General features: G+C 42.6%; 1 protein-coding gene across 3 annotated transcripts in view; it reads left to right on the top strand.

Moving 5' to 3' along the window:
* Nucleotides 1-14,540, top strand: part of DUSP29 (dual specificity phosphatase 29) — a 48,977-nt gene extending 34,437 nt beyond the window's left edge. For all 3 annotated transcript variants that reach the window (XM_056819861.1, XM_007478435.2, XM_007478436.3), the window contains 2 exons: nucleotides 5,007-5,227; nucleotides 12,008-14,540. In XM_056819861.1, the coding sequence (XP_056675839.1) occupies nucleotides 5,007-5,227; nucleotides 12,008-12,249 (463 nt within the window). In that variant the 3' untranslated portion in view covers nucleotides 12,250-14,540. The remainder of the gene's footprint in view (nucleotides 1-5,006; nucleotides 5,228-12,007) is intronic.
* The last annotated feature ends 837 nt before the right edge of the window (nucleotides 14,541-15,377 follow it).

Genomic DNA, 15,377 nt, shown 5'->3' with positions numbered 1-15,377 from the left:
TCAAAGGATGAGAATTGCGAGCTTCTCTCTTCAGGATAAAGGCAGAGGATTATCCTTGTTATTATAACAAAACCAGTGCTGATTCTGAGCAGTCCTACAGAGCTTTTTCAACTGAAAGACCTTGCTCATCTCCTATTTCATTCCCACTCAGTCAGGAGGTCAATGAGATTAATCAACCAGGGAGCACTGAATCCAGCTGATGTGAGGAAGATGAAGTTTGGGAACTGTCCTGATGCCACATACCATGTCAGAGGTGCCACTGAACCTCGATGACACAATTTCCACTCCTGGACTTTTAGAGAATACCCTCAAATCAGATGATCACTAACAGAATAAGTACAATAAGTACCATTGGCTTAGGAGAGGGAGAGGAAGTGTGGTACCATGGAAAGTATGCTGGGTTTTGGCGTCAGAGGACCTGGTCTTGAATCTCAGCCTCATTCTTTACAAGCCTATTTAATCTCACACAAGTTATTTAGCTTTTGGGGACTCAATTCTCATTTATAAAAGGAGCAGGGAGTGGACTGGATGGTCTTTCTAAGTTCTCTTGTCAGTCAAAATCTATGATCCCATCAATGTCATTTCCATGTCAAGGCAAAACTTGACCCAAGTCAAAAGCTACAGAATCAGTGGCTACCTTTAAATTTCAAAATTAATCTCTTTTCCTCTTCCTCCTTCTTCTCCTGTAGATAATGCAATGTTAAAGAACAGATTAGTATTTAATAAAGAACAATTTGTATAGGAAACAGAATCTCAGAACACATAAAAATTTAGGAGAGAAAATAGTTTTCCAGAAAACTGGTAGAGCTTAATATCTAAAATAGAGACTAGTTGGAAAGGTGGGGAGCTAGGAATCTAAATTTTTTCCCCTTAAAGAAAGGAATAACATCTTTATGGCCAGTTCCATTTTACAGAGGAGTCACTTTGGGAAATGAGAAGATGATTTGAATAATCAGAATCCAAAAAGTTACAGGAGGTCTTTAAAAAAGAAAATGAGGGGATATGTGTGAAGATTGGATTGAGAGCCAGGCCTAGAGATGGGAGGTCCTGAGTTCAAATATGGCCTCAGACACTTCCAAGCTGTGTGACCCTGGGCAAGTCACTTAACCCCCATTGACTAGCCCTTACCAGCAAAGAAGTGGGAAGGAGCAGACAAATAAGTAGGAGGAAAACTAGGAGAAAACAACATATTTCAGCACTCTGAGACAAATTCGTCATTGCTTTGCTATTGTTATAGCTGACTTGAAGACTGTCAGAGCAGGAATAGCAGGAGGATGAGAGTCAGAAGAGTCAAAGGTGTTGGACAATAAAACACTAAACTGGCCAACAACCACTGGGATTCTGAAGAGTAGAGAGCAAGGCCAAACCATGAGTGATGGACTGGGAGACAATGGATGGTCTACAATTTGTGGAGATAAAGGATGAATCTGAAAAGAACGGAACAGAAAGAGGGATGGAAGGAGAGAAAATTATTAATAGAAAAGGGAATTTCAGACTTCAAAAACATGGTGGTAGCTCATGATAATAGGAGATAATAGTGAAGTCATAGGTTATGGGAATTTAGAGAGAGGAAGAATTAGTTGATTCAATGCAGATATTTCCTTTCTCTCAATGAGTCCACTGAATTAGGAAAATATAACAGAACCCACATACCATCCTGAGAGTTAATTTGGGTCAGAGAGAGAGGACAGAGAATTAGCCTTGGAGCCAGGAAGACCCAATCACAGTATGGGCTCCTTGCCAAAGCTTAGGAAGGACGCATCAGCTCCAGAGCATCATTGGAGGAAGATACACAAGGAGTGGCATGAAAAGAAGAGGAAGTCTCTTGGCCAGATGACCAAGATTACTCTTCTCTGGTCCCTGTTCTCTTTTTACCCTCTTGCAGTTCTATGTATGAGCTCCTCCCATCCTCTGTGTCTAGCATGGACTCTGACCATCTCTCATGGCCTCCTCATTATAGCTTACAATTGTTTACATAGAACTTTTTTAAGATTATGAGGTCTTTTAGCCTCATTTATTTCTCACAACAGACCTGTGAGGATGGCAGTACAGGCAATGCAGGATGATAATCCCCATTCTAGATGAGGAAAATGAGGTTAGAGGTTATGTTATTTGGCTATGTCCACACTGTCAAGTATTGGAAGAGATTTGGATCCAACTCTCCTAATTACATGTCTATCATTTGAGTTTATTGAATCATACATCAACAGAATTAAAAGGAACCTTCTTATTCACTTTGGCTCCTTTCATTTTACAGATGAGGAAACTGAGGCAGGAAACAGTGATGTGACTTGCTCAGGGTCACATACCTAGTAAATATCTGAGATCTATCTGCACACAGGTCTTCTTGCCTTCAGGTCTAGCCCCAGGCTGCCAAGTTACCTTGCCCAAGTGGTAGGTAGCTGATCTGAATTTTGACTCCAATTTTATTTGCCTTCCTACTGGACTACCTCCTAAATCTGTTGAAATATCTCCCTTCCTTTCAGAACCAACACAAATGCTTGTGCCCTCACCGAGCTTTGTCTGGCACCCCCCTAGGGGAGAGTGACCTCCCCTTCTTCAGAGGTGTGAAGGCATGTTCCGTAGCAATCTCCTTTTTATCTGTTATTTTTGTGAATGTCTTTCCTCTGTTAGAATGAATTTTCTCGGAGAGCAGGGCCTGCTCCACGTCTGCCTTCCTTCTCCCCAGTGCTTTGGGCATAGTAGGCACATAATAAATATTTGTAAAAAAATGAATGACCGAGGCACAGCTAGGTGACTCAGTGGATGGAAAACCAAGCTTAGGGATGGGAAGTCTTGGCTTCTAATATGGCCCCAGGCCCTTCCAAGCTGGCTGACCCTGGGCAAATCATTCACTCTCAGTCACCTAGCCCTTGCTGCATTTCTGCCCGGAACTGATACCTTGTAGATTCTAAGACCGAAGGACTGAAATGTGGCCACATGAAACGTTGACATTTGTCATTTCGGTGACCCAATCTTTGACATTGACCAAACTGCCATTTATTAGGTTGAAATGCAGATTTAAGACTTTATGGTTTATTGAATGATCTTCCCTTTCATGGATAGCTTAGTCTCATTTTTCCACTGAGTTCCACTACAAAGTGGCCCATGGCCTGCTCAGCGAGTTGGACAATATTAGCAGGAGTTTTAATTAAGCACAGATCTATGACCTGAAAACAAAATCATTTTATTGTGTGTTGTATTTACTCTTAGGGACAAATCTAAACAATGAAAACCAGGTTTCTTAAGAAGAAAAATTAAAAGCAGAAGAGCAAGCCAGAGACAATCTGGCACAGTCCCTCTTCTCCTTGGGCCACTGTTTTAATCAAGTGTTTGCAAATATCTTTAAATGCTCAGCTCATGGGAAACATGCTGGAACCATCTCTGATGGAACAGGGAGAAGAAAGTCTCAGGCAAGGGAGCCTTGGACGAAAATGGACCCAAGAGAGGAGATGTGAGCTTTCTGGGTGGCTGGGCCACACTGGGCTAGAAAAGAGCCTATACCTCCAGGTCTCTTCCACTATTGACCCCAAGGGTAGACATTGTGTTGACTGTACACCCCCCCTCCCCACCACCACCAAACTACCTGAAGTTGCCTCCAATTCCTGGTCTAGAGTTGTGTTTTTGTTTTGGGGAAAAAATTTTTAAATTAATTAATTTAGAATATTTTTCCATGGTTACATGAATCATGTTCTTTCCCTTCACCCTCCCACCCCCTCCCATAGCCAATGAGCTTCCATTGGGTTTTACATGCGTCATTGATCAAGACCTATTTCCATATTATTGATATTTGCATTGGGGTGATCCTTTAGAGTCTCCATCCCCATTCCTATCCCCATCAACCATGTGATCAAGCAGTTGTTTTTCTTCTGTGTTTCTGTTCCCACAGTTCTTTCTCTGGGTGTGGATAGTGTTCTTTCTCATAAGTCCCTCAGAATTGTCCCAGATCATTGCATTGCCACTAATGGAGAAGTCCATTACATTCAATAGTACCACAGTGTATCAGTCTCTATGTACAATGTTCTCCTGGTTCTGGTTCTGCTCCTTTTGCTCTGCATCCATTCCTGGAGGTCGTTCCAGTTCCCATGGAATTCCTCCAGTTCATTATTCCTTTGAGCACAGTAGTATTCCATCACCAACATATACCACAATTTGTTCAGCCATTCCCCAACTGGAGGGCATCCCCTCATTTTCCAATTTTTTCAGGCCTAGAGTTTTGTAAGATTTATTTCACTGAATTGATAAAATTGTTATGCATATCAAAAATTCTGTATTTTGGAGGAAAGTATTGCACTGAAAAGACTTGAAATCACAAGAAGAATTTTCCAGGGATTATTAGATGAAAGCATTTAAAATGGAAACACTAATCAGTACCTGGATACTGTAGTTAAAAATAGAAATCAAAACCAAACCAAACCAAACCGAACCCCCCCCCCCAAAAAAACCCCACATTGATGAGGTTCAGAGTGGCCAGGGAAGGGCAATTAGGATGCTGAAGGAACTGGAGTCTGTGTCCTATGAGGATTTTTTTAAAACCTGGGGATGTTTTTCTAAGGAAAATTTGGTTAGGGAACACTTGAAGTATCTGGAGGGTTGTGTTATGGAAGGAGGACTTCAGTTTGTTCTATCTAGTACCAGAAGGGGAGCTAAGAACAGCACATGAAAGAGGCTAAGAAGCAAAGGATTCCCTTAGAGTCAGCCAGCAAGCATTTATTAAGCATTTCATTAAGTAGGTGCCAAACCCTGTGCTTAGAAAACCAGAATCCTTGCCCTTAAGGAGCTCACATTCTACTGGAGGAGATCTCAGACCGGATGGACACTCATTAAAGTGGGGATCCCTTTCCAGTATGGGCTAGGCTGCTGAGGGCCCTTCCAAAGTAAATTCCATGGTTCTGTGAAAATCCCTCACTGCTCCCTGAGCTTGATGCTTCATTTATGATGCCTGTAGGAGTAGCTGCTCTGATTTGAAGAAAGTGGATCACAATACCTTTTACTGTGCTTAACAGGGCTACAGCACTGGATCGATACAGTTTAGAGAAATCTGGCTTCACCCACGTCCTAAATGCTGCCCACGGCCGATGGAACGTAAACACAGGTCCAGAGTACTACAGAGACATGGCCATTGAATACCATGGAGTGGAAGCCGATGACCTCCCCACCTTCAACCTCAGCGAGTTCTTTTACTCGGCCGCCGAGTTCATCGACTCTGCTCTCCAGAGCGATAGGAGTAAGGAGAAGGGCCAGGGGCTCCTAAAAACCATTGGCTCCCAAGCCATTGGCTCTCCAAGAGCAATGGGCATCATAATGGGAAAACACCAGAGGCAGGGAAGGCTGAGGTTGCTGGATGGCCAATACACATGGGAGGGTGTCTGTAAACAAGGGATAGCTGAGGAGGGTGGGTGGTGATGTTTCAAAATGGCAGCCACTGTAGGGGGAACTTTGGAATAGTGGAAGAGATGCTGTTTATCTGTATCTGAAAAACAGCAGATTTAAGTTGGAATACAAGCCATCTCCAAGACAGCAGGGGCTTATGAGCACTGACAGAAAATAGCTGGAAACATTAATATCCTTTTAAGTTCCCAACCCGATGACTGAAATTTGTTATTCACTGACCTCCTAGCAGGAGGGCTTCTCTCCAGAGTTTTAAGAGCACTTGTATAATTGACAAAATCTGGACCCCAAGGCAGACTGGCAGGCGATTACTTCTGATGCAGGGGACACTGATAGTTGGTTGAAGAAGGAACTAAAGGAGAAACTTCAAGTTTTTCTGCTGACTTTTTAAATCTTTTGTTTCTTTGGGGATCCCTTCCCAAGTTCTAGTCACCTTCTCTATTCCTGGCCAGTTCAAACTGTGGAAGGCAGCCAGCACCCTTGCCTTCTTCTAAGACAGACTACATGTGAGAGCCTTTTTTTTTTAAGTTTTGTGCTTTGAGTTGCTAGTGTTCAAGTTCCCAAATCAATCAACTGATCAGACAGCATTTATTAAGCATTTACTATATGTTAACCACTGTGCTAAGTGCAAAGAAAATGCAAAAATTATCCTCACTTGGGAGCAACAAGGTGATTTAATGGATAGAGAGCCAGGCTTAGAGATGGGGATTGGAGGGGGTTCTAGGTTCAAATTTGACCTGAGACACTTCCCAACTGTGTGACCCTAGACAAGTTACTTAACCCCCGTTGCCTAGTCCTTACAACTCTTCTGCCCTGGAACCAAAACAAAGTTTTGATTATAAGATGGAAGGTAAGGATTTTTTAAAAATCCTTATTCTCAAAGAGTTTTATGTTCTAATGGGGAATCACAGTAGGTATATCAATTGGTGCATCCATGACATATACAAAGAGGAGAGAGGTGGAAAGGACCAGGAGCTGAGTTGTCTTAAAGGAAGCCGGGGAGTCTACGAGAAAGAAGTTGGGCAAAAGAACATTCCAGGCATATGGAGGGAATAGGAAAAGCAAAGGTAGAGAAGTGGGAGATGAAGCATTATGTATGACACAAATGGAACATTCTGATGGGACTATCGAGTTGGTAGAGGGGAGTGATATAGTATTAAACAACCAAAAATTCAGGAAAGGACCAGGTTGTCAAAATCACAGGAGTTCAGATTTGATCCTAGAAGGCACTGTGAGCCATTGGAGGTTATTGAGTGTGGGCGAGGAGGTGTATTCGATCAGACTTGTGTTTCAGAAAAATCATTTAGTAGCTCCTTGGAGGAAGGGTTGGAGAGAAGAGGGACTAGAGGCATGGAGACCAAATAGGAGGCTACTGTAATTATCCAGGTGGGAGTTGATAAGAGCCCAAACCAGCATGATGGCTGTGTGAGTGGAAAGAAGGGGTATATGTATATACTTATATACATAATTTTCAACATACATTTCCAAAATTATAAGATCCAAATTGTTTTTCACTCTCCCCCTTCCAGCAATCTGATCTGGGTTGTACAAGTATGATCGTGTGAAACATTTCCATCTTGGCCAGTGTTATAAGAGAATACTCATATGAAATCCAAAATCCCCAAATAAAAACACAAAGTGAAAAGTTGTCTGCTTTCATCTGCATTCTGACTCCAACAGTTCTTTCTCTGGCGGTGGAAAGCAGTCTTTGGCATAAGTGGGGAGGGGATATTTTTGAGAAATGTCATGGAAAAAGAAATCATGAGATTTGGCAAATGGCTGGATGTGTGGGGTGAGTGAGAATCAGTGGTGAAAGAGGACATTGAGATTGCAAACTCTGGTGAGATCTGGAAGGAGGAGCAGGTTTGGGGGTAAAGATGTGTTCTAGTTTGGATGTGGTGACTTTGAGATGCTTACACAATATTGTTGAAATGGTTAGTGTGATGTGGGACTGAAGCTCAGGAGAGGCATGCAGGATGGATAAATGGATATTGGGGAATCATCTACATAGAGAGAACCCAAGTGGTTCCGACCTAAGTGCTGGGCAAAAGCACATACAATTCCCCATTTTTTCAGTAGCACCATGAAAATACCATAGTACAACTGAAATGTCAGTTTAACTCTAGCCAGTCCTAAATATAGACTAGTTCCTTTAATTAAGCGTGAGAACTTTGGAGACTAGGCAGAAATAAAAAAGCTTTGGAGGGTGAGAAATTTAAGTAAAACAGGAATTCTTGGCCTTATTAGACTCTTAGTGTGTGTCCTAGACCCCTTTGGCAGTGTCTGGTGAAGCCTGTGGACTCCTTTGTATAGTCAGAGTACTAGGTATGGAGTCTGAAAGACCCAAGTTCAAATCCCACTTCAGATATTTACTCTATCTATCTATCTATCTATCTATCTATCTATCTATCTATCTCTCTCTCTCTCTCTCTCTCTCTCTCTCTCTCTCTCTCTCTCTATCTATCTATCTATCTATGTGACTGTCTATCCACCTGTTTATCCATTTATTCATCCATTCATCTCTCTCTGCCTGTCTATCTATATCTATCTGTATGTCTATCTCTATCTATCTGTCTGTCTGTCTGTCTATCCATCTATCTAATCATTCATCCATCCATCCATCCATCTGTCCATCCATCCATCCATCCATCCATCCATCCATCCATCCATCCATCTCTCTCTGTCTGCCTGTCTATATCTGTCTGTATGTCTATCTATATCTGTCTGTCTGTCTATCTATCCATCTATCTAGCCATCCATCCATCCATCCATCCATCTAACTACACACATGTATATGTATAAGATATATGTATTGGAACACACATGTGTTTAATGGTGTGCTATATGTGTTGTATGCTCCCCATTGTCATCCCCTGACTTGGAGGAACCCTGGCTTGGGGTAAAATTGCTGCTGATAGCCACATAATGGAAGAGGGAAAGTTGGGAGGATGCTTGCAGCTCAGATAAGGCACAGGGTCCAGAACAGAGGAGGCCTGATGATGTTGCTGCATCAAGCTCAGCAGGATTTCCTGGCTCTTGGGAGCCTGCCAATGAGCGCCCTCGGTGGGTACCTCTTTTGTATTTACTCCTCAGTCCTGTGCTAAATATACTCTCATGATGTGGTTGGGGTCATAAGAAGATCCTGATCACCAGCTCAGGTTGGGTTACAGGGAGGCCCTATCCCAGCTCTCCTGGCCCCAATTCACCATTTATTAATATTCTCTTGATGTAATTGGTGTTGATGGACGACATGACCCAAAGGCAAAACATTTTTCCTCCCTCCTAGCCTTTCGTGCCCTTTGCTGCTGCCCATTTTCCTTCAAGCCTCTGTATTGTTCCTCATCTGCCTGACTTGCCCACGCTCTCTTTGAAATGTATGTGTGATCATGCTAACTTATTTTTGGAATCCTCATAAGCATGCACAGAATGCTGTGTCACTTCAGCCCAGCGACACATGGATTTGGAATGCCCTGATTGACTTGATGGCCCAGCCACACTGCTCTAAACCTAGTCGTTCCTAGATTCAGAACACCCAGACGGAGGAGTCCAAGTCCCATGACAGCCATTGTGACAGCACACAAATTTAGCCAATCCAGAACCAGCCAACCAAACTAGATAATGAAAAAATCATTTAGGAGAGTCATGGATTGTTAGAACCACAAAGGAACAGGAAACGGATCTATTTCAACACTCTTCATCTGAGAAACTAGGAACTGAAGCCCAAGGATAGAGTGACTTGATTTAGGTCACAAAGAGAGTGAGATGCACAGGCTTGGCTAGAACCCAGGATCCTAGTGCTGATATCTTCCCCCCACCATCCCCTGATGGAAATGGGAATCCTCTTAGATTGAGTCCCATGTTTTTAACTTTTCAAGATTTTTAAAAATCCTAACTCTGTCATCTAATATGCTAGCTCTCCCTCCTTAGTTCTGGGTCACCTGCAAATCTGATAAAAATACCATCCATAGCTTTATCCGTCACTGATCAAAAATGTTCAGTAGCCAAACATGGATTCTTGGAGCAATTCAATGGAGACCTCCTAACTAGTTGGTTTTTCTCTACATTTCTGTTTATGTTGGTTGATGGCATATAGAAATGAAGGCAGGGATTTTTCATTTTATCAAAGTGAAGAAATTTACCACAGGTCTTAATTATGTCTATTCTAACAGGTTTGGTATCTTATCTGGCAACTGAATGCTGCAGGATTTAAGAACTCTGATCAGTCAGAAGAGGGAGAGACAGAGAGACAGAAGAGACAGAGAGAAGTGGAGACAGAGACAGAGACAGAGACAGAGGCAAAGAGGGAGAGATAGACAGAGACATGGGCAGAAGCAGAGGAGTGACAGAGAAAGAGCTAGAGAGACACACACAAAGGCAGCGACAGTGAGAGGGAGAGAGGCACACAGAGAGAGAACATAGAAAGAGAGAGAACAGAGAGAGAGATGGAGAGAGAGACACAGAGGAGAGAGAGAGAACACAGAGGGGGGAGAGAGGGGGGGAACAGAAAGAGAAAGAGAGGAAGGGGGACAGAGAGAGAGACAGAGAGAGACAGAGAGACAGAGAGAGAGAGAGAGAGAGAGAGAGAGAGAGAGAGAGAGAGAGAGAGAGAGAGAGAGAGAGAGAGAGAGAGAGAGAGAGAGAGAGAGAGAGAGAGAGAGAGAGAGAGAGAGAGAGAGAGAGAGAGAGAGAGAGAGAGAAGAGAGAGAGAAGAGGGGGGGGAGGGGGGAGGGAGTTGACACATGGAAAAAGAGATCATCACCCCAACCTAATTCTAGGATGAATCCACTGGAAAGGGCCTTGGAGATCAGGGACATTTGTATAGTGCTTGTCAGTTTGCAAAGTGCTTTCCATACATGATTATCTCTTTGGATTCTTACAACCAACAGCTCAGTAAAGAAAAGGTCACAATTCCCGGCTGGCGCAGAGCCCTCTGACCCTCTGGTTCTGTTGCTCTTGTCATGCTGCCTCCAACAGATTGTTTCTGTGACCAATAAACTGTGGGGTGGGGAGGGCAGTGAAAGAGAAATCCAGCAGGCCTAACCCAAAGAAGTCCTTGGGCCAACCCCCCACGTATGTGCCTCGGAGGAGCGGGGCCCCTCATCCCAGCAAACAGCAGAGCGCAGCATCCATCCCCCTCCCTCAAAACCAAAGCTCAGCTCCCAGATCTAGTGGTGAAGTTCTTCTTTCTCTCCTCCCTGAAGACCCGCCTGCCCCCCTTCCCATTCTAAGAGCCCTTATGAGCCGAGCGGCCTGCCAAATGAACTGCAGTTTTCATCTGTTTCAAATACTGGGTCATGACAAAACGAGTTAGCTCTTTTTTTTTTTTCTGAGAGGAAGAGGCGCTGCAGCTATCGGGGGCCCCTGGAACAGTCTGGGGGATTAAGAAGGAAACTGAAGCCACCAGTTAGGCAGCTGTAGGGCCCAAAGCCAGAGCGAGCCCCTCCATTCTGCCCCCTGAATCAAGGCGTTCCAGGAGAGGCATCATGTTGCCTCTAGTCTGAGCAAGGAAACGTCCAGAACAAAAGCAGAAAACAGACTTGGCTGGGATAAGAAACTGACCACATTGACGTGTTTTCTTTTGGCAGAAGCTGGTTGGCTCGAGGGGCTCATGTAATGCACGTGAAGGGGGCAGCCTAAGAAAGAGAATTAGATGGTTCTGGGCTGGGTTCAGGAAGGTTCTGTTCAATGGCTTCCAAATACACACCCTGAAACATTTCTATTTCTTTGGTCCTATCGCCTTACCTCTAGAGGTCTGTGCACATAATGTGTGCTCGAGTATTTATTGAGGGAAGGCTGAGATATGGAACAATTAACCTAATGACCCGCCGTTACTTTTTTTTAAACCTTTACCTAACCATAATCAGGTTGAAGTGACTTGCCTAGAATCACACAGATAGGAAGTGTGTGAGGCCAGATTGGAACCCAGATTCTCCCGAGTCCAGGCCTGGATCTACTATTTCTATATTCCTAACAGGGGACTATGAGCAGGGGTATGAGGAGTATGGTGGCAAATGTTTAATAAATTGGTTCTTCCAAAAAAACATATATATATATATATATGTACATATATATATATATTTGTCCTCCATCACTTTCTCATAAGTAGACAATCAACAAAACCATAAATCCAACTCTTATTTGTAGTGTTTGCCAGTTTCTGAGGTATAAATACAATGAAAATTCAACAATCTCTTCTTGGGAACTGGTCAGAGCTGGCTCCTGCACACCACTGAATAGGTCCAAAGCAGCGAGAGCCACTCAGAATTCATCTTGTCTGCTCCCCATTTTGTAAATGAAAGAAATGGAGGCCCCAAGATTAAATGACTCTCCCAAAGGCCTCATTGGATGAATTGGAAGTGGGATTTGAATTCAAGTCTTCTGACTCTGAATCAGTGTTTTCTCCATGTGCCCTCCCAGTGCCTGGTACATTGTTAGTTGGTGGTTAATATTGATTGATGGGTTGATTTAGATTTCCTAGCACAGTGGTTTGGAAAACCTTATTTAGAAGTTGTTGGGGAGAAAGGAGAAAGGGATTGTTTGCAAGGCTTCTTTTTTTTTTCTCCCTCATTTTTTGATACTTGTGGCTTTTTTCTTCTCTTCTCTCCTCTTTCTACAGATAAAATTCTAGTTCACTGTGCTATGGGCCGTAGTCGCTCAGCTACCTTGGTCTTGGCATACCTGATGATTTATAGGAACATGACGGTGGTGGATGCCATTGAACAAGTCGCCAAAAATCGCTGCGTTCTGCCCAATCGTGGATTTCTCAAACAGCTCCGGGAACTGGACAAACAGCTGCTCCTTCAAAGGCGTAATGCTCAGTCTAATGAAGAAGAGAACTTGGAAGAGAAAGAGATCTAAGACTCAAGGACCCCTTCACATGCAGTTGCCCCCAAATACTTTGAGCTGGAGAAAAACATTTAAAAAAAAAGTCCCTTAAAATTCTTTGGCATGAAGAAGGAAAACATGGAAGTTAGCCATTATTTCTTCAGAGTAGCTTTTAAGCATCACAGGGAGGGCTGTGGAGCATATTAGGGGATCATCTAAAACCCATACTCCCTCGGCTGCCCCCCTTTAGGGTTTAATACTTTTGTTTCACAGCAAGAGGAAAAGGGGAAAAAAAGTATTTTACAGTGGAATTGGTTACAGATGAGCATGTAGAACTTCAGTGAAACCTAAGTCTGTAATGAGGAGGTGAGAATGCCTGGAAAACATGTAGAAACTGTGATCCATCCTCTGCAAAAGGCACCTTTTTCCCATGGACCGTTATTTTATGACAGATTTTAAAGCAACCCAAGGGAAGGATTTTGGCAAGGAGGGCTGTGTCAGAAGAGTGTAATGTTAACTAACAACACATCACTCCCTCTGGGTCATAATTTATTTTCTTTCCATAATCCTTTTCATGGTATCAAGCACCATCTTTTCTCACCTGGGCCACCCAGGAACTCTCCTAGGCTTACCTTGGCATTCACCGATGCCAGCCTTTGGAAGCAGCATCCAACATGCCCTTGTGGGGGAGTGCTTACTTGCATTGGTGGATGCATGTACAAAATGGGGCCGTTTCCAGAATTGACAACCTAGCTTCCTGATGAGTCGGATGGACATAACCCAGACTCACTCAAACTCTTTGAGGTTACAGAAGAACTGAGGAGTCTGAAAGGGTTGGGGCAGGGAGGGAGGGGAAAGCAAAAACAGGGACCATCTGTCAATTCTTTGCTTTTTTTTGAAAGCTCTTTTCTTAAACCTTTGCATGAAGTCGTAAAATATTAGAGTTGGAATGGATCTTGAAGTACATCTTCTTCCTCCACGGTTGAGGAAACTTGAAGTACAGAGTATGAAGGGGTTTGCACAAGAGCTAAATTGATGGCAGATCTCTCTATCCTTTTCCCATTTTGCCACACTCTTTCTCTTAAAATGTGTTGTTTTAAAATGGCAACATTAAAATAAGGGTCAAAAGGAGTGCTCTAGATAAGAGTGCTGTGCCCATATCAAATCTGGCCTCAAACACTAGCTTTGTGACTTGACCCCATTTGCCTCAGTTTCCCCATCTGAAAAATGAGTTGGGGAAGGAAATGGCAAACTACTCCATTCTTTTTGCCAAGAAAGCCTCACACAGGGTCCTGAAGTCAGACACAACTGAAAAAACAAAACGAGTTCTAGTCCTGAGCTGTACTTCCCTTGATTTTTTCTCTGAGATAGGTCAATTCCCATCTTTAACTATTCAGTCCTCTGGCAAGAATATCTTTTGTAGAAGTTCTCTGCCTCAACTATGAGCTTGAGATAATACTTACACTGCCTATCTCACAGGGTTGTTGTGAGGGAAAGTACTTTGAAAACCTAAAGTAATATATAAATGTGAATTGTTACTCATTTTACCAATTATGACTTGCTTGAAGGACAGGATTGATACCGGAGTGGTAAAACTTCATTTTTAATGATGTCCTTTCTTACTGTCTATAAGATCACTCTCATCTACAATGGTTGATGCTCCCTATTTTACTAAGAGTTCTGGGAAAAGCTGCACTATGGAGGAATTCTCTATATTGGAAGAAATGAGCAAAATCTAAATGGATTTGAGGGAGGTCTAGACCCACCTGGATAAAGGTTTCCCTGCCAGGCACTCAAAAAGCTTTATCCAATGAAGTACAACTAGATTTAGAATTAAAATATTTAGTTGCTGGTATATAGACTTTCACCGAGAATTACCACCTTAATTAAAATTGGGAAATGAATTAAACTTTGGATCTACAAATTTAGAGAAACCAGGAAGCAGGAAGAGTTTTTGCTTTCCCATTTGAAAACAAACTAGAACTGCAATGAAAAAGAGCTGGCTTGTCCTTTGTAAGAAATGAAACTACAAATTATATCTTTGCTAATTAAGCAACAAAATCAAAATGGCGGTGCTCATTTTCCCCAAAAGTTAAGTGAATGGACTAAGAATATTTCAAGTGCCAGTCAATTTTCTTTCTGGAGGGAAATGTGGGAATAGTGACATTGTAGCTGAAAATAGATACCAGCGTGTCAACCCAGGTGGAACACAATGAGAGATACTATCTGGGAGGAGAAGAGAAGCAGAAGTGGGGGGAAAAACCAACCCTCCAAAAAAAATCACTTGGAAAAACCTTGAAATGGGGAAGAGAATGGGACCTTTTCTGAAACGGGGACAACGTAGTCAAGCACAAAATGAGTTTCTGATGCTGGGGTTCAGATTGAACTTGTATATAATCAAGCACATCCTTGAGACTGGTGCAGATTTTTTTTTTTTAATGTTTGGGAGGTTCTCAGAAGGGAAAAAAAACGAAGATTTGAGTCCAGGGGTAATTTGATCTGTTGTCTGTTCTCCTAGGAAAGGGCCTGACCTGAGGTGGGAAAATTATCTCACTGTAGAGGAAGGCAGACAGGGTGCATCTCAATGTTAATTGTTAATATCTACCATGATTCCATGAGAACACTGGTTGAAAAGTAATTTTTAAAATGGAAATGACTCTGCAAAATCCCGAACATCACTGTGTAATGAAAACTGGAATTTGTGCAGTAAAGCCCATAACTTCTACATGAATCCAAAAGGGGAAATGCTGACGGAAGCTTATTAAATGTTGGTGGGCACAGGAATGTGACTGATGGATCTGTTATTGGCTAACACATGATAACCTTATCGGGATATCTATAAAGAAAAAAGAAACTTTTTAACTAACGATGAAGCATCCAACGTGTTAAATGTATGCGGTCAGGGCAAGTTAAAACAGACAACGCTCCACAAACCCCAAACACTTTTAGCATAACAGATTTAAGAGCAAATGCAGATGTTAGGTAATTGCAATGGACTTCAAGGGGAAAGATTTGAGCCCGAGTCAAGTTTTGCTGTTTACCAGCCAGGTGACCAAGGACGAGACACAGAACCTTTATGAACTTCAATCCCTTCATACAAAAAATAGCAATATCTACTTTGAAAAGGGCTGTTAGGAGGAAAATAGGTGATAAAGTTGTAG

Source organism: Monodelphis domestica, chromosome 1, assembly GCF_027887165.1.
Source record: "Monodelphis domestica isolate mMonDom1 chromosome 1, mMonDom1.pri, whole genome shotgun sequence".
Classification (NCBI taxonomy): domain Eukaryota; kingdom Metazoa; phylum Chordata; class Mammalia; order Didelphimorphia; family Didelphidae; genus Monodelphis; species Monodelphis domestica.
The sequence above is the reverse complement of the archived record's forward strand: the minus strand, read 5'-3'. Positions and strand labels throughout refer to the sequence as shown.